This window comes from Pieris rapae, chromosome 3 (genome assembly GCF_905147795.1).
Source record: "Pieris rapae chromosome 3, ilPieRapa1.1, whole genome shotgun sequence".
NCBI lineage: Eukaryota > Metazoa > Arthropoda > Insecta > Lepidoptera > Pieridae > Pieris > Pieris rapae.
This window is the reverse complement of record NC_059511.1, coordinates 1,633,284-1,659,039: the sequence shown is the minus strand read 5'-3', so window position 1 is coordinate 1,659,039 and position 25,756 is coordinate 1,633,284. Positions and strand designations below refer to the sequence as shown.

The 25,756-nt window shown below is 32.8% G+C and overlaps 1 protein-coding gene across 1 annotated transcript in view; it reads left to right on the top strand.

Annotated features, from left to right (window-relative positions):
- Positions 1-25,756, top strand: part of LOC110991546 (thrombospondin type-1 domain-containing protein 4) — a 70,520-nt gene that overhangs the window by 25,831 nt on the left and 18,933 nt on the right. The window contains exons 4-7 of the mRNA XM_022256921.2: positions 312-430; positions 6,084-6,207; positions 7,018-7,120; positions 9,185-9,315. Of these exons, the coding sequence (XP_022112613.2) occupies positions 312-430; positions 6,084-6,207; positions 7,018-7,120; positions 9,185-9,315 (477 nt within the window). The remainder of the gene's footprint in view (positions 1-311; positions 431-6,083; positions 6,208-7,017; positions 7,121-9,184; positions 9,316-25,756) is intronic.

The following is a 25,756-nucleotide window of genomic DNA, read 5'->3' as shown; positions in this document are numbered from 1 at the left end:
GAAAGCAATATGAAACTTCCCACAAATGCTCGTGTTACGACAGTAAGAAATTTGAAATTGCTCACAATATGACAGTGGATACTACTCTTCATAATAGTTATATGAAAAATTATCGTTGGACGACGTACTGCTAATACTCCTAAAATTAAGTGGCCCGTCCTTCGACGTACTGCCATAACGCACTATTTTAATTTCCCGCCTAACAACGTACTGTCAGCGAACGTGTTAATAAATATACAAAATATGTACAAAGCATCGACAGAAATGCATATATTTATCAAAATGTATGAATAGAAAATATATAATTTCAGGTGCATCCAGAAAGACCAGATGTAGGTCTTTACGCCTGGAGCTCCTGGGGTTCTTGGAGTCCGTGTTCCAGGTCCTGTGGTGGTGGTGTATCATATCAGGAGAGGCAGTGTTTACCTAGGTATGGGATAAATAAATTTCGCTATGTCGGGTATGAATGTGTAACATAGGACATACTTTTCTCTATATACAAACCAAATGCAACTATACAAATGAACAACTATATAGAAATATAAAGGTTAGTTGGCGATAATGTTTTAAAATGTATTCGACAAATACGTTCGCGTCCAATATTTGTAAGTTTTTTTTCTAGAACCGGGGGCTAACGGGTAGAAGGCTGATCTGATATTATTAACTAGCTGCTATGGTCGTTCCACACAATGTTGAGCCAGGGCTTATTACAACCACAGCACACACGCATTAATACATTCTGAAAACCTACCTTGTTCTTTAAAAAAAACATTGTGTTCTCTCATTCTTTTTTTGTATTTTTATTTCTTTGATTATTGTTATTTTGTATGTTTCTGTGTGTGTGTTTTTTAGTAATAAATGATAGACATGATCAAATCTCATGTCTTATATTAAGTGATACAGCCGCCCACGAATACTCAATGCTTGCGTTGCGGGCCGTTTAAAAATTTTTAGGTCGTGCAAGGACATAAGTCGAAATATGTCGGTACAAAAACGCTCAGACCTGCCTAAAACGCTCAGTTGTGAAACAGCGGAAGTCGAGGTATGGTGAAATTTTGTATTCTGCCTCAACGTCCGATGATGATTCTCAGTTGCAGGCTTAATATATATTAAGCCTGCAACTGATACTCTTATCTTTCTTTACAGTAGCGCTGTAGATACTTGTGTGTCAAACACAAGTTTGACTGTGTGTCACAACTTATACACGATATAATGTACTCGTAAAATACTTATCATTCCCATTAATAAAGCCGATAAGTTATAAATTTACCGACTCTCAGGCATTTAATAAAAATTTTAAACACCAGTCATTAGAGTATATCACTGCGTTTATCTTGAAAACATTAAAAACAATGTTACCTGCAATAAAAACTTTTTAAGATTATTTTTTTTAGAATAATTCTTTTAATTCTAAAGATTTACTATTTTAATTAAATTACTTTGGACTGCAATTTATAAGATTAGATTAGTTGTATTTATTAATTGTTGGGGTTACAAGAATTGTTTATGGTTTACCTACTAACGTATTTATGTGAGTATGAATAATATTGAGTACATTAGCTATAGATATATATGGAATAAATTTCGATGTGACGACATCTAATAAATCGATGAACGCTGGCTGCTCGCACGAAAAACCATGACTCATTGTCCCTTTACGCTCAATGTCCCATTACAGTCTTGTAACGGGCGGAACAGCCGGCATCGCATGGAATATAGTTCCAGTAAAACATCTTTAATTAAATTCAAATCATTTGACCATCTTAACATACACTTGTAATCAAGTGTATGTTAAGATGGTCAAACGTGGTCAAACGATTATAATAAACCCGTAATACATGATACTACTATGGTATTTACCCATGTATAAGTTATAAATTTATATATTATAAGCATAAAAATTCCTAAGTAATTTGACTTATTTTCGCCCGTTGGGCATTCATCGGTATGGGTCATAGGTTAAACGTAATGGAATCCCTGTGGTGAATTACAAGCCGGCACTGAACTTGACTGACACGCACCACTAATGACGTTGCGATTATGTCGTCACGTGATTCATTCAAGTCTTTTTTACTCTCTTACTGGAATATACGAAAAACAATAATAATAGGCTCTGAATATGATTTTGTCCCATTCGGTGTCGAGACCCTTGGTCCGTGGGGTCCTAGCGCATTAAAGCTTTTTAGGGAATTATCAAAAAGGTTAGTCGACATCACAGGAGAACGAAGAGCTGGCAGCTACCTCGCACAAAGAATTAGTCTAGCTATTCAAAGGGGCAACGCTGCTAGTATCTTCGGAACCTTGCCTAAAGGGACTCCTTTTAATAATATTTTTTAATAATTAAATTTTAAGGTTAGTTATTAGATATATTTTTAGTTTGTAATTGTATATTAATATAATTAAAATATTGTTATTGTTAAAAACAATTGAAATGATATAAAAACGTCGAGCACATGTTTTTGTCTAAATATTTTTAAAGTTATATTTACTCTTAAACAACCCCGCGATAACTATCTTGATATTTTAACTTAGCCATTCTTCTGCAAAAAAACCTTTTTTAGAGTTTAAAGAAAAAAGTACTCGAAGTGGTACAGATGTCTTATAATTAATCCACCAATACAGAACACATATAGAACCCAATAATTAATTCACAATCTCAGACTGAAAACATCGATCGATGTGCATCCCAATAACCAAACCCTTTTAATATTTTTTTAGTACTATCTATATATTTTCAACTTAAGGCCTCTCCACATTTTGCACTACGTAATTATACATTCCAATATTTTGGAAATATATGAGATTGACAAATGATCATGCAACAGATACAGAATATCTTTCTGTATTCCCAGAATTAAAACCATTCCAGGTAAAACCATTTTGAAATGGTTGGTTTAGTTTTTCTTACAAAAATATCAACATTTTGTTTATAATTTTAGTATACCTAGTTAAATAAGCCAAAGTTCTAAAGAGAAAATTATAGAACATTGTATTGATTAGATATCTCTAATTTGTTCATTTAAATGCAGTCACCTTTAATGAATAAGGCGTCAAGCCTGTCTGGTAATAATTGATATACATAAAAAGTTTCGATAATATAAAAAATAATATATTTATTATTTTATTTATATATAATATATTTATTTTTAATAATATATTTTTATATTATCGAAACTTTTTATGATTGGATTATTAAATTTAAAAGATTTTAGTTAAGTTTTCAATAAATATTTATTATCAAAAATAACAAAACATCATCCATCCATCATCCACATTATCCATCAGCGAAAATGGATTGCCTTCGTAGGGTTGGTGATTGGGATGCAGATAGGAGATCGATCGACTGTCACGGTCCCATTGATTGTCTCAGATAGTTTTCAATCTGAGATTGTTGATCAATTATTGGGTTCGGCTGTTATATGATTATAATTCAGAATATCTTAAAGTATTATCCCCGAAGCATTGACAGACGTCTTCATATAAAAATCCTAATGAATTTGACGCCAACAAATCTTTGACATTACTAAAACGAGTGAGATTAATATAAATTCTTTCATTAACAGCATTCTAGAGTCCTGCTGATAGGACATAACAAATTAGTTCTGACGTCATTTGTCATGGCACGCGTTCCTTTATAGGTTGACTTTGAATAAATTATTCCTGGACATTAGTGGAGTAATTTGAATATAAATTATTATTACCTTAATTTGTTTATTGAACTTTTTATGGAGGATAATTTATTAGGTACGGGATGGGTAAGATAATTTCATTTTTTTTTCTTTTTTGAATAATTATTATGGTATGTTGTAGTACAGGCTTAAAATATACTTAAAAAAACATAAATTTCTGTATCACCTCAACGTCTGTCGTTCCACAATTGAGCATTTTTAAGGTGTCTCTGAAGTTAGCAGAGCAAAAAAATAGAGTTCTGGCAGCACACAGAATAGTTCTACAGTTCCTGATAGTTTTTTTAAAGAGTTCTAGATAATACAGATAAGTCCATATATTTTTTTTAATAATTTTTTCCCGCGCACCTGTATGTGGAACCAGCTGCCTACTGAAGTACTTCCAACCAATTTGACTTAAGTCCTTCCAGGCAATCGTAATTGTAAGAAACAAGATGTGTTTTATGTGTTCAGGAAAGAACATTAGAACAAAAATATCAATAAATAAATATTGATAATGTATAAAAGAAGAAACAAATGTAAAAAAGCATGATTATAAAATATATTTAAATTTCTTCATAGATTCTCATTACTAAAGCGTTATAGCCGTGTACCACTTCTATGTGGAACTATCTTGTAAAAGGTATTCTCAATACGCCTCAAAATAGTACCAATTCTTCAAAGGCACTCGCAAGCGTTCTGTTATTGAGAGTGTCCATGGGCGGTACTTAGCGTCTGTAAACTTCCGATTGCCTATAAAAAATGAATGATCTAGTATTTTGGTCTGTGGATAAGTAATTATTTTTCAATCTTAGGGAGACGAAAACGTATTAAATTATTGTGTTCAAACTCAAGGGCAAAAGTATTACCTAATTAACAAAGTTACAATTATTTGTGATATATGAGTGGAATACACGCAAAGTATTGTGTACCCTGTAATATTATTCAGATCTTTTAACAAATGTATAGTAATTAAAATGGAAATAAAGGTATCATCTAAGTATCACTGATACACAAATTACTCTCACAAATCTATAAAAAGGACATAAAAAAGCCTACAAAAAGGCCGAAGGTTTTATTTCTTGTCGTTGATTTAATTAAAAGTAGCCGCCCGTGGTTTTGTTTTATCTAGAATTGTATATATTAAAAAATCATATTGAAAAACTTTAGAATTTGTTTGATTGGCATTATAATATGGCGAGTAAGTATTTTGTGTATTCTGATCGACGAATCGAACAATTTTGTACGTTTTTAAATTCATTTTAAATACGCTAAAATTATAAAGACTTTTTAAAGTATACATCAACATATTATATAATAAATATGTATTTGTGTAATCTGTCCACATTTGTGTTTTTTGAAATCATATTCAGTCAGCTGTTACATACTAATTGTATTAGTAGTCTCGTTTCTAAATAATATTACCCTTGCATACAATTTGAGAAAATTTTTTTACTGATTTTGAACTTACGTCTCGAAAAATGGAGAATGTTCAGAGGAGTTATTCGGATTAATCTGCAGCTGAGATTCATCATCGGACGTCGAGGCAGAATACGAACTTCCACCCATAAAACCTCGACGTCCGAAGTCCTTCTCGAGGAACCTCGAGGAAAAAAATTTTCTTAAGGAAAAAAAGAATGGTCTAATTCATAAAAGGCCGACAACGCACTTGCGAGCCCTCTGTCATTGAGAGTGTTCATGGGCTTATCACTTAACATCAGATGAACCTCCGTTCTATATAAAAAATCTCTATCTCTCTTTATTTCAATAGTAATAAGTAGTTAAATATGTCTGTCGCTCAGATGATATTAGCTACAACTTGCGACAACAGTAACTCTGGTGATCTTGATATCACGTATAGTCTGATAATTTTATGCGAAGATTTGCACCGAGACAGCAATGAAAATTTCAATAGGCGTTTGTTTTTCAACTTTCATTTTTAATTATTGCGATTTTCATACTTTTACCATACTTAAATACTTTGTAAAAAACTGCTATTTTTTTTAATATGACACTTAATTATTAGTTGACGCATTAGTTTAATCTATGTAGTTTAGTTGGTACGCATTTTGCTTGCTTGCTTTGGCAAATCACTAATTACATAGATTCTCCCTTGATTAGTATTTTTTTTAATAATGTTGATTCCTAAATAAATGACAATCTTGCTGATGTAACCAATTAATCTATGACTTGGTAACCAATTAATCGACTTAATAGTTAGAGACAATTGTACGTGTGTTTTAGTACTGTAATCAGTAATTTAAACCATTAAATTAACTGTATTTTATTTTTTTTCGTTTTCCTACAGCTAACATAAATTATAGTTTTTTGCATATTTAGTGTTGATGTGGATGTAAAAAAAAAGGTTTGTCAACACGAGAAATAAACTTAATCCGAAATTAATTACTTTTGTTTCAGATCTCGTAACTTATTAAATACAACACTAGCACCACCTGTAATAACAGTGAGAGTGACGCGACAAGTGCCGACAGGGCAGGACTGCGCAGGAGTTGATAGACGCTACCATGAGTGTAATACTCACGTAAGTTTTGTATTATTCAGAGACTCTCGTATATCGAAAACGTATGTTTTCTACGGGAGTCATGATATGGAAAAATTGTATTACCACTACAATCGATGTATCGCTCTCGAAGATATCATCAAATCAGATCTATAAAAAAAATTCTACGAACTTTCCAACCTACCATTTACAATAAAATTTAAACATCTCATCTGTTTCTTTATCTCACGTACGCCACAATATAATTTTGTTATGAATTACTAATAACACGGTGTATTATGTTCAAATTAATTTGATTGTTTTCCTCCCCATATTATTTATATATAAAATGTTATTTATATATAAACATCTTGGGTTTTGTGTGTTTTCAAATCAAATCACTTATTCATTTAGGTAACACTAATATAGTAACTCAAGAATGTACAGTTATGAACGCGAAAAAAAAATTAAATGCTGAATGTTTTTAATTTTACATTTACTGCCAGTTCTCAAATCAAGGGCGAAGAACGGAAGAGAAGAAATGGCAATAGTGTGGCGGACATAATAATATATTTATTTTACACAATATTTGTAAGGAGCTGCAACCTTTACACAATGTTCCACATGACATCTTAAATAATTAACAGTTAAATAAAAAAAAAACAAAGATTTATCCTCTATCAGCAGGATGCAGGAATAGAAGCAGGAATCATACTATATATCAGTAAAAATGTTAAGTTTATCGCGTTCGTAGTGTTACCTGATGCGACCACCCATGAACACCCTTTGGTATATGGTTTTCCGTGTATCAAAATGTTACCGAAACTTGCTAATATTACAAAATATCTTTAGGCATGTCGCGATGGAAGTCGAGATTCTCGTGCTGAACAATGTTCCACATACGACAGAAGACCGTTTCGAGGGAGATATTATACATGGGTGCCTTATATTGATGGTAAGTTTAAATATTTTAAGTACTGAATATATAACTTAAAACCAATTGAGGAGCGTAATTATATTACATTACTTTTCTTGAGTGGTAAAGCAGACAAACGGGCAGGAGGCTCATCTGATGTTATGTGATACCGGGCTCTTATAATTTAAAAAAAAAGCAATATTTACGGCTTTAAAAAAAACGTGTTTAAAAACGTGGTTAAAAAAGTGCGTTGCCGGCCTTTTAAGAATTAGTTCTTATTTAATTTTTAAAACCAAAAAATGAAAAAAAGGAGGGGAATATTATAAAAATGAAAGGAAAAATAAATTACGGGCGATCTAAGATCGGGAAGGAAATGGGGGTGAGGGAGGAAGGATAAAAAACGTTTTTTCTCGAATTCCGGCACAACTAAAAGTCCTATCGAAAAGAGTCAAATGCATAGTTGTAGGTAATAAAAAGATTTAAAACTTTTGTATAAATCAAAAAAGAAAATATACATTTAATGCTTCTAATTTAACATTTGCTGCCAGTTCTGAAATCAAGGGCGTATACGGAAGAGAAGAACTGGCAATAAACTCTCCGCCACTCTTTTTAATCGCCAAGTTTTTTACACAAGGTTTGTAAGGAGCTGCAACCATTACACCATGTTCGATAGTGGTTAAGCATCTTGAGTAATAAATAATAATAAAATAAATTAAAAACAAAGATTTGTCCCCTATTCGCAGGACGCGGACTAAATGGATTATGCGAGTAAAGGACTTTTAGAAAAATCAGTTGTGTTTTTACAAAACAGTTTCTCGGATTTCTAGATATCCGACATTAAAAAAAAACATTTACGCTTTTGCACTATTTGTTAGATAGTTTTATTACGCCAAACGAATGTATTTTCTCGTATTCACTAATTGTAATGTAGTAAATATAGAAATTAAGAACTTCCCTCTAGCATCGAGAGTGTCCATGGGCGGCGGTATCACTTAACATCAGGCGAGCCTCCTGCCCCTTTGCCCCCTGTTCTATAAAAAAAAAAGATTTATGTTAACCTAAATGGTTAATAAGTTAGAAATTAAAGGTTAATTTATCTTCTATATGAAATTAATGCAACATCCAAGTTATCAGTTATAGTTTAGATGCAAAGTAATGGTTGGTGTAATGTGATTTCAATTATATCTTCATCGTTAACATTTGAATTAGTGTGCAAACTTAATTAATTGAAGATATAATCTAGTCTTTAAGAATTTGTTAAGCATGTTTTGTAATGAATTTGTAACGTCGCAAAACACAAAGAACTTTGGAGTTTTTAGTGTTGGCTTAGTAACTTCAGTGTGCGACTTTCATCCCTGATGTCGTAGGTTCGATCCCCGGCTGTAAACATATGGACTTATTGTATGTGCGCATTTAAAATTCGCTCAAATCTATAAAGGAAATCGTGGTGAGGAAACCGGCTGCCTTAGACCTAAAAGGTGGACGGCGTGTGTCAGGCACAGGAGGCTGATCACCTACTTTCCTATTCGATAGACAAATAATTATTATATATCGATATATAAATCTGAGTCCCAGACCTAAAGAGGTTGTAGTGCCACTGATTTATTAATTTTATGAGCCACACTTTGTAATAGTACTTATTTTAATGCATGGAAACATACCTAGCTAAATAACTTTTTTTTAAACGATATATATTTGATAAGAGTATAATAATATAATAATGCTTTGTGTTTATACAAAAATAAATTGTAAAGGCAGGCAACGCAAGTTCGCAAGGACTTGTAAGTACAAGTCCTTTAGCAATTTAGGTGTGTTATATAACAAAAGTGCGTTGCCGGCCCTTTAATAATTCGTACCATCTTTTCTTGAAGGACCTAAACTCAAATTGATTCAGAAATATCTATCGCCTATGAACATACTCAATGCCAAACGGCTCGTGAGTGCGTTGCCGGCCTTTTAAGAATTGGTGCGTTCTTTTCTCGAAGGACCCTGAGTCGAAATGGTTGTGAAATACTTCTATGTGCAGCTGGTTCCACATAGTGGTAGTATTAGTATATTTGTATATGCTAATATATAATTAACGGACCAAATATATGTTTAAAGGTGACGCGCCCTGTATGCTGAACTGCCGTCCTTTGGGTCATCATTTCTATGCATCATTATCTCTCGTAGCTGATGGGACTCCTTGCACATTGCAGGGGTACAGAGCGATATGCGTCCAGGGAACATGTAAAGTAAGTGCAAAATTATATTTTAGAAATAACGTTACTAATTAATAAAAAAAATGTTGTATGGTTTTATGCAACCACGGTAAAAGTGAAACTTTTTTTCACATTATAGACATATAACTAAAAAAATTTGAATAATATTCCATTAAGGGTATAAAATCGCTTTATCAATCTTAAATTTATACTTGGAAAATTGGAATGATAATGGGACTAATAAAAGTAGAATAATTCTCCAACTAATATTTTTATTTAATTCTGTGTCTTAGAGAGTACGATATACATAATACTTAAAAATTATTTAGTTTATATACACATATTAAAATAGCGTCTACACGGACAGCTGCTGCGACCTATGTGCGTCGCCATATTGGCCTTGGCTGACGAGCGCCTTTCACTTAATCCCTACTCCGAGGCCGACCGTCACGCGTCATGCGCCACACAGACCAAAATGTTTGAGACGATGTAATAAAAGTTTCACACAGTTTAAAAACAAATGATTTAATAAAATTTGTGAGGGACCTACGATCTAGTTGCTAAAATCATGACACACCTCTCTCGATTCTACCACCTTTAAGACATTCACCAAACATGCTCGTTGGTTGTGGTATCTTATGTTTCATGCGATTTTTTTTTGAGGTGAACGAGTTTTTGTGTATCTTTGCGTATCACATGAGCCGTGTCAGCAGTTAGTAGTTCTAGGTAGACTGTATATGAATGTAGCAATAATAATTTGACAGCAAAACTTCGTAATAATAATTGTTGGAAACGCTTATTATATATAGACTTCATAAGAAATTGACGTGACCATTGGAGCCTGTTAACATGTTCCTAGAATATTTAAATAAGGCACAAGGTAACTAATAAATTAGTTAAGGCATGTCTACAGACAGGGTTAAATACTGTCAACTGTGGATTCATTGCTAACATGAAACAAGAATATTCTTAAAATAAAATATATATTTCAATTGAATCTTTATTGAATATTTGAATTGAATATATTTTAATAAATTGAAAATTATTGTATCCAATATGATTACTTTAGAAAAAGCTATCGGAGCATTTTTTTGGTGTTTATTCCCCACATAGTTATTATATCTTTACTAGATAGTACAATATACAATTAATAAAAATCTATGTAGAAAGCAAGTTATGTTGTATTGAGTAGTGTTGGCCTAGGCCCTCTAGACTAGACTAGACTCTCATCTTTGAGGTCGTAGGTTCGAACCCCGGCACCAACGGACTTTCTTTCTATTAACATTCGCTCGATTGGCAAAGAAAAACACCGTGAGGAAACCGGCTTGTCTTAGACGACGGCATGCGTCAGGTACAGAAGGCTAACCACCTACATGCCTTTCAGGTAAACAAACGATCATGAAACAGATACAGAAATCTGAGGCCTAGACCTATATAGGTGGTAGCCACTGATTTATTTTTTATGTAGCAAACAATTCTTAATTATCATCATTAGCCTCCTCAACTATGTGTCGCTATCGCAATCTAATTCGTGTTTCCCGCATCCAACTTTGAACCTCTATCTTTTCGGGGTCCTTGACAACTCCATCTCACAAACGCAGCCTGTCTACTGGGTTATCTCCTATACCTGTTACCGCTGAACCTGTCCCAACCACTTGGTCTACTGGTCTACTGGTCTACTGGTATATCTCCATAGAAACCTTATGAATAACATGCACATGTAATAAGGTTAATATACATGTATAAATTAACATATACATTAATTGAGTTCGTATTAAAGCAGAAGAAAGGCAGACGAAGGGGTAGACAGAGACAACAGATCTGCACTTGCACATATTTAATCTGGAAGAATTCAAGTGTTCGAAATAATTACTGTCACAATAATTCTAGGCATTAAATCATTGAATTTCTAAGCCAAAGTAACCGTGTGTCGGGAGTAAAATGATTTATATGATTTCTTCATAATAAAACAGATAACGTAAATGGTATTAATATATAAATGCTTTTAAGATTTCATTTACTACGTCGCATATCACATATTGATCTTTGATACTCAACTTTAAAATCAATCCGTTGGATTGCAAATAATTTGGTTTTTTTTCAACACTTTACTAAGACTTTAGGTATGTATAATTTAACACCTTTTGGGGTCGATATTTGTATTAGAACTGGTACTGTTTTACTTCTAATAGTAACCAAGAACAAAAAGAACATTGAAGTCAAGATAACAATTTCTATTTCATAAGAGTACTGTCTCCTTATTTTACCCTTTCACACCTAATCAAGAAATATGATTGCTCTTTACATTACTATTTTATACATATTTATAGCGCCGGCTTTTCCAAATCTTAGGGTTCACAGAAGATTCAGAAGATCACATGTATAACCACATATCTGTAGTATGATGTCAAAGCAATTATATTACATTAAACCAGTAACCCTAATATAGGGTTTATAAATCAGGGCTAGTTGCATCGTTTGATCGACTCTCAGATTTATTACTCAGTTAATACGAATTTATGTACGCTCTTAATACGTTTATTGAATGCTGTAAAGTGTACCTTGAACGAATTCGTCTGTTCTTTGAGCACAAAACGATAATTTGATTTAATAGTTTAATAGAAGTTATACTAGTTACGCGAGGTTTTCATTTCAAAATATTAGGTTATTACGCATATCCATCACAAATCTTTTCATGGTTCAAAACGGTTCATGTTTTTGACAGAATGTGGAATAGTCTCCACTATTGCCTGATTCCTAACTCAACAGTGGGAACAGAAAACCGGGAACACCGAAGCTGCGTTGGTGGAGGACCTGGAAACAATTGGGTTTGAAGTTGGATGCAAGAAGAATGAAATATATTGCGATGGCGAAATGTACTTTAGGAGGATACCCACCACGTTTAGCCATTCATGATGATTTTTCTTCTTTTTGGTTGCAATACGCATACACATATTGCATACATAGGCCTATTGGTATCTCAATAAAACTTAATTCGTTGCAATTGGCGCAGGGATTTACCAGTTATTATTATTTTATAAAATATTTCCGAGTGGGGGAAAGTTTGCGTATATTACCCCATATTTACCAATCACGCGATCGACACGGCACTCTTCCACGCCCCCCCCCCCCCCGTACAAAAAAAATAATAATCGTTTCTTTGGCAAGGAGATTTGTTCAAGATGTTTTCCGGTATCTGTACCAATTCTTAAAAGGCCAGCAACACGCCCTCTGGCGTTTAGTGCCCATCACGGCGCTTAACGTCGCATGAACCCTAGTCTATTAAAATCAGTTCTAAAAACTTTAAATTCCAGATGAAATACTGTGACTATGACAAACTGTTATTTATACAAAATATTGTTGTGTTCTGTCCAATAATGGCCAAATGGTAATAAATTACTTAATATTTCTTATTGTCTAGTACATGATTGTTATAATGTTATTTTCGTCACGGCGCGGCATGTTCGGTTCAATCGTAAACCTTGAAATGGTTATGCTAAGCTTTTAGAACCGGCATTAATATCTGAACTGAACGATAAGTTCCCTATCTTTATAGATATATACATAACATTAAATTGAAATATCTAATAATTGAGAAGTTTTTAAAATATGTGATTTTTTTAAAAAACGAGGGGGGGGGGCAAACTGTCACGATGCTTACTTGATGTTAAGAGGGCTCCCGAGTGCGTTGTTGGCCTTTTAAAAATAGGTACGCTTCTTCTTGAAGGATCCTAAGTCCTTTATTTTAATGCGTACATAGGAGCTAACGAAAATTTTCGTTAAGAATTGCGACTAACCTAACTGTAACACACTATTTTGCAAAACGTGGTCATTGGTAATAAGGTTTTTATAATCTTCACTAATTCTATGGTGGCTCCATTGCTTGCTTGCATTGAGTGCTTGCATATCTGGACGATGTATTTGCTCACTTATATGATCCCAAGGGACATTCGACAAAGAGATGTCAGCAGCTGTCAACTATTACTCGAAATTAAGACCATTAAACATGATTCAAATTAAATACCTTTTATGCGATTTAAAGGTTTCTTGATTAATATAATAAATGTTGAATATTATTACTTTAAACTGATTTTTAATTTGTCGTATACCTCCTAAAATTTTAGTTTCCCTAGATGTACCTAGAGCGGATAACGTTTGCGGAACACTGTTTTAACTCGTTAATGACGTACCGTACATTATACGTACTTAACGTACATAAAACTTTAGACTAAAAAGATAACTATAATTTAAAAATCGTCAAATCGTCTATATCGAATGTTCTCAGTATCCTAGTAGAAATAAACTTCTTTTACTTATCCTTAAAAATATATACATTTTGTAACATCTTTGTTAGGGCGAAAGTGATTTGACTTATGAATCTAAACATCGTAAATTTGATATGGCGCCACCTATGAACTCACGCCATATTAGGCATTAAAATATTGCTTTTATTTATAAACGCCTGTCAATTCGATGATATTAACGGCATTATGGTAATTGGGCATTATTCAAAGGTGAGAATTCCGCTGCTATTTACAAAATCGCGGGCTTTTAGTCGGCTTCTTTGTGCGGTCTTATTCGGTAATGCTTGTCTCGAGTCTTTACGAGTTCTATTATTGAAATAGATTTAACGTTTAAATATATTACACATTTAATTTGACTATAATGTATTTGTTTGTGTAACCTAATATTCCAACAAGATTAAAGAAATATTACAGAATTGTATCGCCTACTGGCCTATACACTGTACACAATTATAACTGTGTATTACACAATTTAACGGACCTAGAAATACGACTGGCCCTTTTTTATAGAAAGGTCAAAGGGGCAGGAAGCTCATCTGATGTTATAAGTGATACCAGATAATATAGTGAAGGTTCGCGAGTACGTTGCCGGTATTTTAAGAACTGTTACGTTATTTTCTTGAAGGACCCCAAGTCGATATTCCCCATTGACCAGTTAAGAGAAATTATACAGATTTAGGCCTAAAAAAATTGGCACTGATTTTTTTAAAAATTCAACATTTTTAATTAAAGTACAAATAATGTATGTAGTATTGGCTATCTTAACATCAAACCAATACTAAAAACTGCTCCACGTGTCAAAATGAATTTAATGGTCACTATAAAAAAAAACTAAAATACATTTAATTTCAGTACAATATTGAGGTTATACATTATTAATTGACAACGTAAATTAGGCATTTTAATCGATATGGTATGTCTATAATTAATACTAAATACATGACCTCAAAACACTTATATGATGTTTCTCTGTTCTATACGTGTAATTACAGCATGGTTCAACTCCTCCTATTTCAAGAAGGAATACAGTTTTCATTTATTATGATAGTTTAAATTTTATATTCGCTTCTTTGTACCATAAAGACAATTGAACTATGTGTATTTTTCGTAATCATATACATAATGTTATTTATTAATATTGGCCTAACTAGGGGCACAACGCTCAGCTGATGATGAGAGAGGAACAGGTGCGTTGTCGGATTTTTTAGAAATTGGCGATTATAACACGCTTTTTTACTGAACCCTCAGCCGTACTGGATCATACATATATTGGCGGGCAGCTGGTTTCACATAGTGGTGGTGCGCGGCAAAACCTACCAAAAAAAGGGTCAGTCGACGGACGTCCAGGTGATGACGTGATGAATTGAACCATTCTTTTCGGGGTTACGCGGCGCGAATACCTTATGTTTTGTTGGACTCGATACTGTGCATACCCACTAAAAACCCCAGCAATCGCCTGAGGCAGGGCATGGTAACATCATAGCTTTGTCTGCATAAATCATACATAGTTTTCTAAGTAAATAGAAGTACATACGTTTCACCATTCGCACTCTTCCTTTCTAAAAGTCAGTGACAACTTCCTCCAGTCTTTAAATCGGTCCAGGAAACTAGACTATGGTCTGGTACAGCTTTGCCAGTCACGATAAGTTTTTCCAGACTTATGTCCAAAAACCCCAGGATTGGATGGTAACAAAGAGTCGAAAGATTTTTTACCTGTCTTAGTATGATACACATGTTTCCTTAGTCAACCTCTAGATTTTATTGTGAAAACAGGCCGAATAGACCGTCATAAAAGTCAATCAAGGCAGGTAATCAGTTTCCTGAACATGGTTAGTAAATCTAGATGTCTAATTACAAAGACGGCGCCGGCGCCTAACATAGATCGCGCCTCAGCGATTAATGATTGCGCCTAGAGCCATCACGGCAATCATAATCTCATATTGTAAATAATTATGTGGTATTCTATTACATGATAGAAATCTATTAAACAAGGTTTTAAGGAAGGTATGAACACGTTCTATGTGTCATATTATGTAATGTTTTTTTATAGAATTCAAACGAGTCTCGTAGGCTTTTTCCTCCAAAGAGGGCAATCATCGCAGTCCATGAACACTCAGTGGGTTCATGCCGGCCTTTGAAGATGGAGTATACTCTAAGAAGTTCTGCCAGGGAATATCTCCTGGAGGCTAGTTTTGGCCCTAGTCTTTCTATAATTCGTTATTATTATACCTTTAAAAACTGTTTTCTATGCTTTGCAAGTAGGTCTGCCAAGAAATGCTTTTAATTCCATGATCACGATTAAAGTACACCAATTGAAATTGAATTTAAAATTATAATACTGTTATGGATTAACTATAAAATTGCTAATGATGCTTTTAAAATATTATAGTAAACATTATTATCAAACATAGACTTAGCGGACACAGTATCTGCTGGTATCTACGACAACATGGAGTGTAGATTTTTTTTTACTCACGTGCTGTTAAGTCATACCGCCGCCCATGGACACTCACATTGCCAGAAGGCTCGCAAGTGCACTGCCAGCTTTTCAAGAATTGGTACGCTCTTTTCATGAAGGACCGATGTCGAATTGGTTCGGAAATACTTCAGTGGGCAGGTTTCTCATAGTGGTACACGGCAATAACTGCATTAACGCAGAGTTTTGAAACGGCGTCAGGGTGAAAATCTATTCTGCCTTGACGTCCGATGACAAAACTCAGCATGTTATATTGGGTTTATATTGGCTAAAGCCCATGAAGCGCTGCCGAGGTTCCATAAAAACATTATTGTAGCTCATGGCACGCATCGCACCCTTTTACAAAGGCAAGCACGTTATAAACTAAACTTATCTTGTCGGTGTTTTAGTATGGAGAATTCGTCGTCTCTGTAGTCTTATCAATTCCCACTAAGTTCGTATATTCAAATTAAAGTGGCGATATTTGCATTATTATCTTTTAAAAATCACCGCCCGATTTGAATAGAAGGCTTAATGCGAAGAAAGCCGCTGAATTTCTATTAGATGTCGGGGAATGCAAGAATCTATCGTTAGTACAAAGCGTAACTTTGTCGTAAGACAAACGTCTACAACTGTTTTTAATTAGGTGAAGTAGAAAATTGCCACACGTATCAGTCGTGGTTGGAATCGCTAATCCCTCTGTTACACCACCCATTTTGACATTAGATTCTATAGCTCTGAATAATTTGGAATGCGACAACGACTAATTAAATAGTTTTTTTCTTTACAAAGAGAAACAAAAAAAAGAAAGAATTAAAAATAGATAAGAAACAAATTATGAAAAGTATGAGGTTTTTTATTATGAAAAAGTGATTAACAGTATTTTATGTTAATGATCAATCTAGACTATGTATGCAGAGTATTTTAGAAATACTGTGTGTAATTTTACAGAATGGCCGTAAAATGTTATGTAAATTCTAATATTCCTGATGTAACTTATTGACTATTCCTAACATTTTAATTTAGAATATATTTAACCAACATAGTAATAATAATAATAATAATTAGAATGTGGACGAAATGAATTTAAAAAGGTCTTTATGGCAGTGTACCTTTAACGCCGGCAGCATTTCCTCGCTCTAATGCGATACTTAGGTATACGTTGAGCGAGGAAAACACCAGCTCTGTGGTTGGCGGAACTATCTACCAGACGCCAACTTAAATCTCTAAAACGCCTGTGTACAAATTTGAAGCTAACGTGTTCATGCAAGAAGCATTCCATACTAAAGCAAAATAAAACTTATGTTTAATTTTTATATTACACATAAACCACAATTTTACGCAACAAAATTGTTTTATACTATTCGATTGAAATTATAATGTTCAACAGTTGTTATTAATATCGTTTGAAGTAAATTATAAATACATATTTAAATAGAATACGATAAACCCATTTGTAAGGCGTGACCAAAAGTTTTATTCTTAAATGTATGTCAATGACTTTGACTTAGCGATTTTATGAGTCTATAAATAATAAACCATAAAATACGCTAGTAATACAATTCTGTAATCTTGACCTATAAAGTAAAGAGAAATTATGTAAGCAGAGTGATTTAGCTGGCCCACGCTTCTGGCATAATATTGTTTACTTAGAAGAATCATTGTTCACAGTAAGTCTCGTCATTGAATCTACGACCTTTTAGGGCTCCAAAGCGTCTTGTCCAAGACCCAAAAAGTCGTGTGTGAGGCACAGCATCCGTGTTTTAAATACGCCCACGAAAGAATGCTTTCTAGAAAAAAAAACGTCTGTGTACTTATGTATGATAAAAAAAATTTATCTTTGCCTTATTCTACGTTTATAGAAACATCTAGAATGTTGACTCAAATTCAAACTATAGCTAAAAGAATTTCAACTACAAAATAATAAAATTTAATTCAAAATTATAATTATAATTAATATTTAATTTAATTCATTGTAACGTTAAATGTGGATTTTGCTAAAAAGCCGCTGCTGCTTTACCCATCTCCATATGAAAACCAGTTTATCAACCATAAGCCGACAACGCATGATTCCGTACTTTGGTCACACAATTCGTAGGGGGAAATGAGAACTTAGAGAAGCTCATGGTGATTAGCAACACCGAATCCAAGATCGCGTGGACCAACGAAATGGACTTTTTATTTACGGCAGAACTCACCAACTGACCTGATAGCTGTGACAGACAGAGAGCTTAAACGTGAATGTGAATTAATTCTTCATAAAATCGTTGAAACAAGTCAGTATAAAATATAGACAATATATTTGTCACTTATAATGTTATTGCACGCATTTAGCACATCAATTTAACGATACAGCAATAACTGGGAGTAATATTTATGCGTCAAAATGGCGTATATTTTAGACCAATTTAAATGTTTGTCCATATAGAGAGATCGTAAAATGAAACACCAATATCTATTCATAATCATTATTATTCGGAGTCTGCGGGATCTATTAAGGCTATTATATAAATTCGTGGGATATTGGGGCTTATTTGTGAATAAACGATCAAAATTAAATCAATTAAAGGGCCTCTGGGGCGTTCGTGTAGGAAAACCTCCTCTGAATAGCAGAATGACTGAAGTGAGTCGAGTGACATGTGCCCTTGTTATTTTTGTGGTGAGGGATATGTAAGCATTTACACCTTAGTAAGAAAGGGACTGATATATCTTATCCTTTCATGGCGACGGATAGAATGCAATCTCTTCGCTCTTTACACTCATATTTGATAATCAATATAAAACAAATAAAGTTAATAAAACCGTAAAAATAATATAATATAAAATAATTTTTTAATTATTTTAAAAACTAGTGTGTGATAAAATCCTACGATAAAAGAAGGATATTGGCACAGTGGCAGTTCCACTGTATTTTTTATTATTTTTATTTATTACATTATTAAACAAAGGTCTATCCACATACACTGATCCGACCTACCATGGTTAGCTTGTATCGACAGATGGCTATTACAATCCGTCGATTGCTTATTAGCACACTTTTATCAATAGGTATTTGGATTAAGGTGTCTATCTCAGATGGACAAAAGTGGATTGCGGATACAAGCAACTCAAGTTTCTTTTCATGTTACTGACTTTTTTCTCATATCACGCTGGGATGGTTTATCCTTCATCATGACACTTTGGTAATAATAAATCAACAGCCTTTAATAAATTGAGGCTTAGTAGTTAACAAGATCATACGTTTTTGTTGTAATTAATCATGCCGTAATTAGAATTAAATTTAATGACATCATCCACAAAAACGTTCATTTGCTAACTCTTGTGTGGAAAGTTGTAGTGATTATGATTTAATAATTTTATTCATGTACAAAAGTTATATTAACACATTGAATGGGATACAAAGTAATAGAAAAAGAAACGTTTTTGATTAAGTAAATATATATTTTTTTAAATATATATGAATGCATATTATTATTTTTATAAAAAACTGGATAGCACATTGGGTGTCGAATACTCGAATTCGAGTCCTAAAGATGGCAATTGTTTAAAAAATTAACAGGACGCCCGCACGGATCCTAGTGGGCGGCAGCACTACTTTGACCCCGTTCCTCTCGTAGCCGAGAAAAGAGTACTAATTGTGTTAAGCTTTACCCAGCCGTCAAATATTATTCTTACAAATGTCTGTAAAGGAGGTTGATACCGAGGACTATATATTCGCCACATAGCATATTAACATCAGGTGAGCCTCCCGCCCGTTTGCCCCCTGTTCTATAAAAAAAGAAAAAAACCAATAAATAATCTTAGGTCAATAATAAATCTGAGGTCTGAGCCTCAGATTTCTGTATCTGATTCAGGATCTTCTTAGTCAAAGTTCCTTCATGAATGTGTGATTGTGAATTAATTCTTGTATTGTATGGTTTATACGGAAGTATACAAATCATGTTAGAAATACTATAGTTGCCTACAATGCCGGAAGCTATATTAAATTTGTTCATCAAATATTCATTTGCCTAAAACCCAAGTTTGTAGTACTAATTGAAGCACAGACTAGAGTGGAAATCGTGGAGTCTTTACGTAACATGATATTGAATTGAATGGAATCAACACAATGGTTAAAATAAATAGTTTCTGAAGGATTCATTGTTAATTATTACTTTCAAATATTTACCGTAATAACTTCAGAGTGTCTTTTTTGTGACGAAGGGCGAAATAAGAACAACTTCAAAAAGAACTAAAAGTTGACTATAGCTAACTTCAGGGTGTTGATTTACACGGTATGCAAAAAAGGTTTTAGGTTCCGATTAGTATTCAACTTTTCTTTTCATATATTTTTTATGTTTGTTAAATACTAAAATAATGTACTTAATTTATTCAATTAATAAACAGTAAATTATTGATTGAAGAACTAATAAAAATTGTTCTTTTTAATTGGAAAATAATTTTGGCCACTGTAGACCCACAGTCATTTATCGTGCTGAAGCCTTCAGACCTCTAAATCTGACGCTGCCGTGATGATATAATTACAAAAGTAACCATTTATAAATTATGATAATTTTTGATGTTGCTCGCGTAATATATACAATTTCATTCAAGAATAATTCCTCGAAGTACGCCTAAACAAAATACATAATTCCATAGTAATTGCAGTGTACAAAATACACCTGATTGCATCATTATATTCTTCACGATTACAAGAAAATGCACTTCCTAGGGTTGCCACTTTAAAAAAAACGTTTAGTAACAAAAATCTAATAAATTAAAAAATATAAAATAAATAAAGCAATATGTATATAAGAAACTATATATGATAAGCCGTTTAATAATTTGTTTAGTTTAATATACTATTAATATATCAAAATATTTTTCATTATTAATTATGAACCCATGTTATCGACAAATATGTTTTTTTGTAAAACTTAAAAAAATGATGTTAAGTGATACCGCCGCCAAGGATATTCTCAATGCCAGAGAGCTCGCGAGTGCGTTGCCGGCATTTTATTGTGATTTTTGATACATTTTTTTTGTATAAATCACCTTTTGATTATTTTCTTTTTCCTTTATTAATGTATGTCGGATTTATACATATGTCTGGAATTAAAAAAATATAATCATAACTTGCGGAAACGACATATGTTGTCCTGTTCACATCTTATATAAGAAACGGCGATTTATTTCAATACACATTTCAGATAGATAATATACCAAAACTAAGAAATGTACAAAAACATTGATGTAACGAAAAAGTAATGTATTATTAGATAAATAAATTTACCAAATCAACAAAAAGTCACATAATTGTAAATATAAACCACTCTTGCTTCAACTTTCACACACACAAAAAAATTATCAACATCGATCCAGCTGTATAGTAAGTGTTTCAATTCACTCGCGAGCCCTCTGGCATTGAGTGTCCATGGGCGGCGGTATCACTTAACATCAGGTGAGCCTCCTGCCCGTTTGCCCCCTGTTCTATAAAAAAAAAACAGGTCTAGAATATAACACAAAAAGTCTTTATTTACCATAAGAGCGGTTCTTACGATAGCGATGTTCTATACATAATTAATGAGTAACACACTAAAATAATGCAGCGTTTTATGATCAGACAGTTTTTTCATTGCAACCCTAATACGCGGTTTGCAAACTGAGTTGATGCTATAAAGGAAAAAATTTATTGAACTGCCAAACACATAAGCAAAGAATAATATGTACGTAAATGTCATGACAGTTCAGTTACATATGCAACTATTTTCCTAATAGTACTGGTTTCCTTAAGGTACTGTGATTTTTAAACATTAAAGATTGTATCTAAGGTAATTAAACTGTGATTTTTCCTTTTGCCGACAAGTTTAAAGACGGGATGTTGGTTGGTTCAAAAGTTTATGGTTTAATATGCAATTTATGTGTAAGCTTACGTCTAAAGTACATTAAAAAGTATATACTATGTTCTTAACTGTTATAGCTAAAAAATAATATTGAAAATAGATAAAGAGAAAAGTATGTAATAATAAAATTATGCAGCTCAAATATTAATAGATAGATATTTTTACGTAATTTGGATTTGATATGGCATTTTCAAAAGACCTAATTTTGTAATAGACGTAACACGATTAAAGGATATAGATTTTACTCATTATTAAAATCTTAATTTTATTTCAAAGTCTTGCTCAACAAAAAAGAAGATTTTGGATTAACCGTTACTTTCCTATCGTTTTCATCACCGAGAAAATCACTTGTAAAATATTGTACAAAAATATGTGGTATGTGTATGATGTAGGATAAAATATGAGAAAAAGATAGGGAGCAGTGTTGGCCTAGTGGCTTCAGCGTGCAACTCTCATACTTGTGGTCGTAGATTCGATACCCACCTGTGCACAAATGTACTTTCTTTCTATGTGCGCATTCGAATTCGCTCGATCTACGACGCCAAACAATATAAGGAAACCGACTTGTCTTTGACCCAAAAAAACGATAGAGTGTGTCAGGCACAGGAGGCTGATCTCATGAAATGATCATGAAACAGATATCTGATGCACACCAAGAAAGGTTCACTGATGAATTAATAAATTCATTCTATGTATTCCACAGTTCCATTCCAAGGTTCATATATTTCATAGACGATTTAGTATATTTGGTCTAGCTGCACAATGCGAGATTTTTCATATATATGCGCTTGGCAAGACGCATAGACAAATTCAGTAGTGTACGGTCGCGCGGGCCTACAGCGCGTTTTCTAATACGAAAAGCAATTGTACGATACAATTAAAAATACGTATTTGTGTAAATTTGTGATAAGTGTAGTAATTGCGTTAAATTAAAAATATATATTTCTACTTCTCGATACTTTTAAGTCGTATTTAGTTATCGTGTTAAGGATTTTAAGATATTTAAAAATAACGTTATTAAAGATATATAATTAATGTATCTATTCGTGGAATAGCTATCATAATATCGAAAATCTTAAAATATTCACAGATAAAGTGTAAATAATATTCCCGGTAATAAATCAGTGTCGGGAAATCTAATTTCCGTTAAAAAACTAACAATTATTGCCTCAATGTGTAAAGTGACGTAACTATGACGATCTGATGTTAATTTGACAAGTATCGTAGTTTTAAAATAACAATACAACTGTGTAATATAACAGACGTGGTCAAAATTCAACCAAAACTCATTATATTTTTAAGATTTTTTTTGTCACAGACACTGGCGATTAAATGTATTAATTTTTATCTATTGTAAATGTGTCTTTCAAACAGTAGCGTGTTTTATGTTAATTCTAATTAATTAATTGCATTCGAAACAAATTACTTTATGAATTTTTTCCACAAAATAGTATGTGTCAACTGTCACGATTTGGGTAATTCTTTTAAATATACGTACAATGTTAGGATTGTGTTCGAAATTCAAATTTGGATTTAAGACTATATATTGAAATATGGAATTATTTAAATAAATGATTCCATATGATGCCATGTTTCCTGCAAAAGAGGTTGCATATATTGTATTTTTTTTATTATTTCTGTAGTTTTGTTTTAAAGAGACACGAAAAAATTATAGAACATATTTACAAAATTATAGATTACTAGCAGCCCGTCCCGGCTTCACATGGGTCGAAATTTATTTGTAATTTTTGTAGATATTGATATGTTCTTCAATGTGTGAAAATCATCAAACATAGTAAACTTTTCAGACTCGCGATATCTATAGAGATCTGCAATTAAGACACGACGCCAGTTAGTGTTGTTAATAAATTGATGAAAGTCGTTCATGTGTCATTGTAATTAGAAGCGCATTTAACATCGCTTCCTATTTACAAATAGTACGTGTTTAATGTTACCGGTGGTTCACACATGTGATTTCTGGCTGGAATGATATAGAAATTAGAATTATTTAATGCTGTTAGCATAAAACGCATGCTAGAGTCCGATTCTCGACTACAATGTTAGGAAAGGTTTAGGGATTTATTGCCCTAATAACTAAAATTACTTTTATTTCTCTAATTTGGTAAAACATAAACAATAACATATACAATAATATATAACATTAGGTTTTTTAATATAAATTAAGATTTTATTTCGATTTCGAGAACGTACCATAATTACCAACTTTGAATGGAATATTTGTAAAAAGGACATTAAAAGAAAAAGAAATATGACACTATGGATTAGGAAAAATTCAGTTAATTTATTTAGAATTAAAACTACACTCTGTTAAACTATTTAAAACGCATCAAAAATGTTTAGATTATTATATTTATTTATATATACGTTCTAAAACAATGTGTATGCCTAAAAAATACAAGAATTACAGATACTATTGAAGAATTACATCACAAATTAACACACATACATACACACCAATTACATAATCTTAAGCAATAATATATAAAAAGGAATTAAAGAAACGACCACATATATAACATAAATAATAACTTAAACTAAAAAGATAAAAATAACAGTAATAAACAAACAAAATTAAAACTTAAACCACATAATTATATTTTATCATGTGCCTTGAATGTTTTTTGTTAACATTATGATGATTGTAATGTAACACCACTTTTCGTGCTTATTAAAGCTTTTGCAAGTCATTTGTGGTCCAGGAAACATTAGCTGCAACATTTTAGCTAATTATTTTGTATAGATTCTGCAGTACCATCCACAGAGTAATAAAACAATTATAATGAATAATTTGTATGTTATCAAGATTTACGAGAATTTCATTCGAGTTTTGGGTAGCTATTTAAATTTAAAAACAGTTTTATTATTGCCTTGAATTGATGCCGCAGACCCCTGGATGGGGCAGAGTTCTTAGGGACTCTCTATCGCGTTCCGTCTTAAGCTTCGTATTTCACCTCACTCCAAGTCTTTCTGGCTCTCTTTGCCTCATCCGTACGTTTCGATTCCGCCTTCCTTTCGGCAATACAGCGCCTGCTTCGGGATTGTATTCGCGGAATGGATACAGTATGCATAAAGTGACCATTCTTTGACTCAAAACGGGACTTTTGTTTAATTTAAATAATCAATCGTCAATGAAAAAAAAATTTTTATTATTTAGAAAAAGTGGTCTTAAGAGTTACGAATTATAAAATGTTTAGTTATATTTATCAAAAGAACAAAATTGTTTTAATTTCGTAACGCTTTCAAACAAGAAATAAACTGTTGGCACGTTCTTTTTATACAATACAACTCAAATTTTCGCGCGGTTTTTAAAAATGGAACAATTTTGAGTCCCACACTTAATTCGGAGACACCGGAACTCGTAATTGGAAAAAGGGACAGTCCCGTTCAAATCAAGACGGTCACGTAAATACAGTTTTGTTCTGGGATTACATTATTTGTTTTTTACCACCTTGAAGTGGTGACCCCGAGTATAATTCGTCTTGAGGGTCATTAGGGTGCAACCAGTAATGGTACCAAATCTAAAATAGACGCTTAGCAATTGCTGCAATTTATTTTCGACAGTCATGCTTTAATGCGTGTTAATTTTTCGTCAAGTCTTTATTAATTCCTAGAACTTTTTGGACCGTTTAATTAGTGTTTTTAATAAGTTTTGTTACGGTGACTAATTTAGACATAAATAGTCATGATATGTAAAGTCATCTTTCTTATCAGATTACAAAAATAAACTGCATCTACTGTATGGAGTATGGGTTTTAATCAGACGTTGTGGCAGAATACAAAACCATCGTTCCACAACTGAGCGTTTTTTGAGG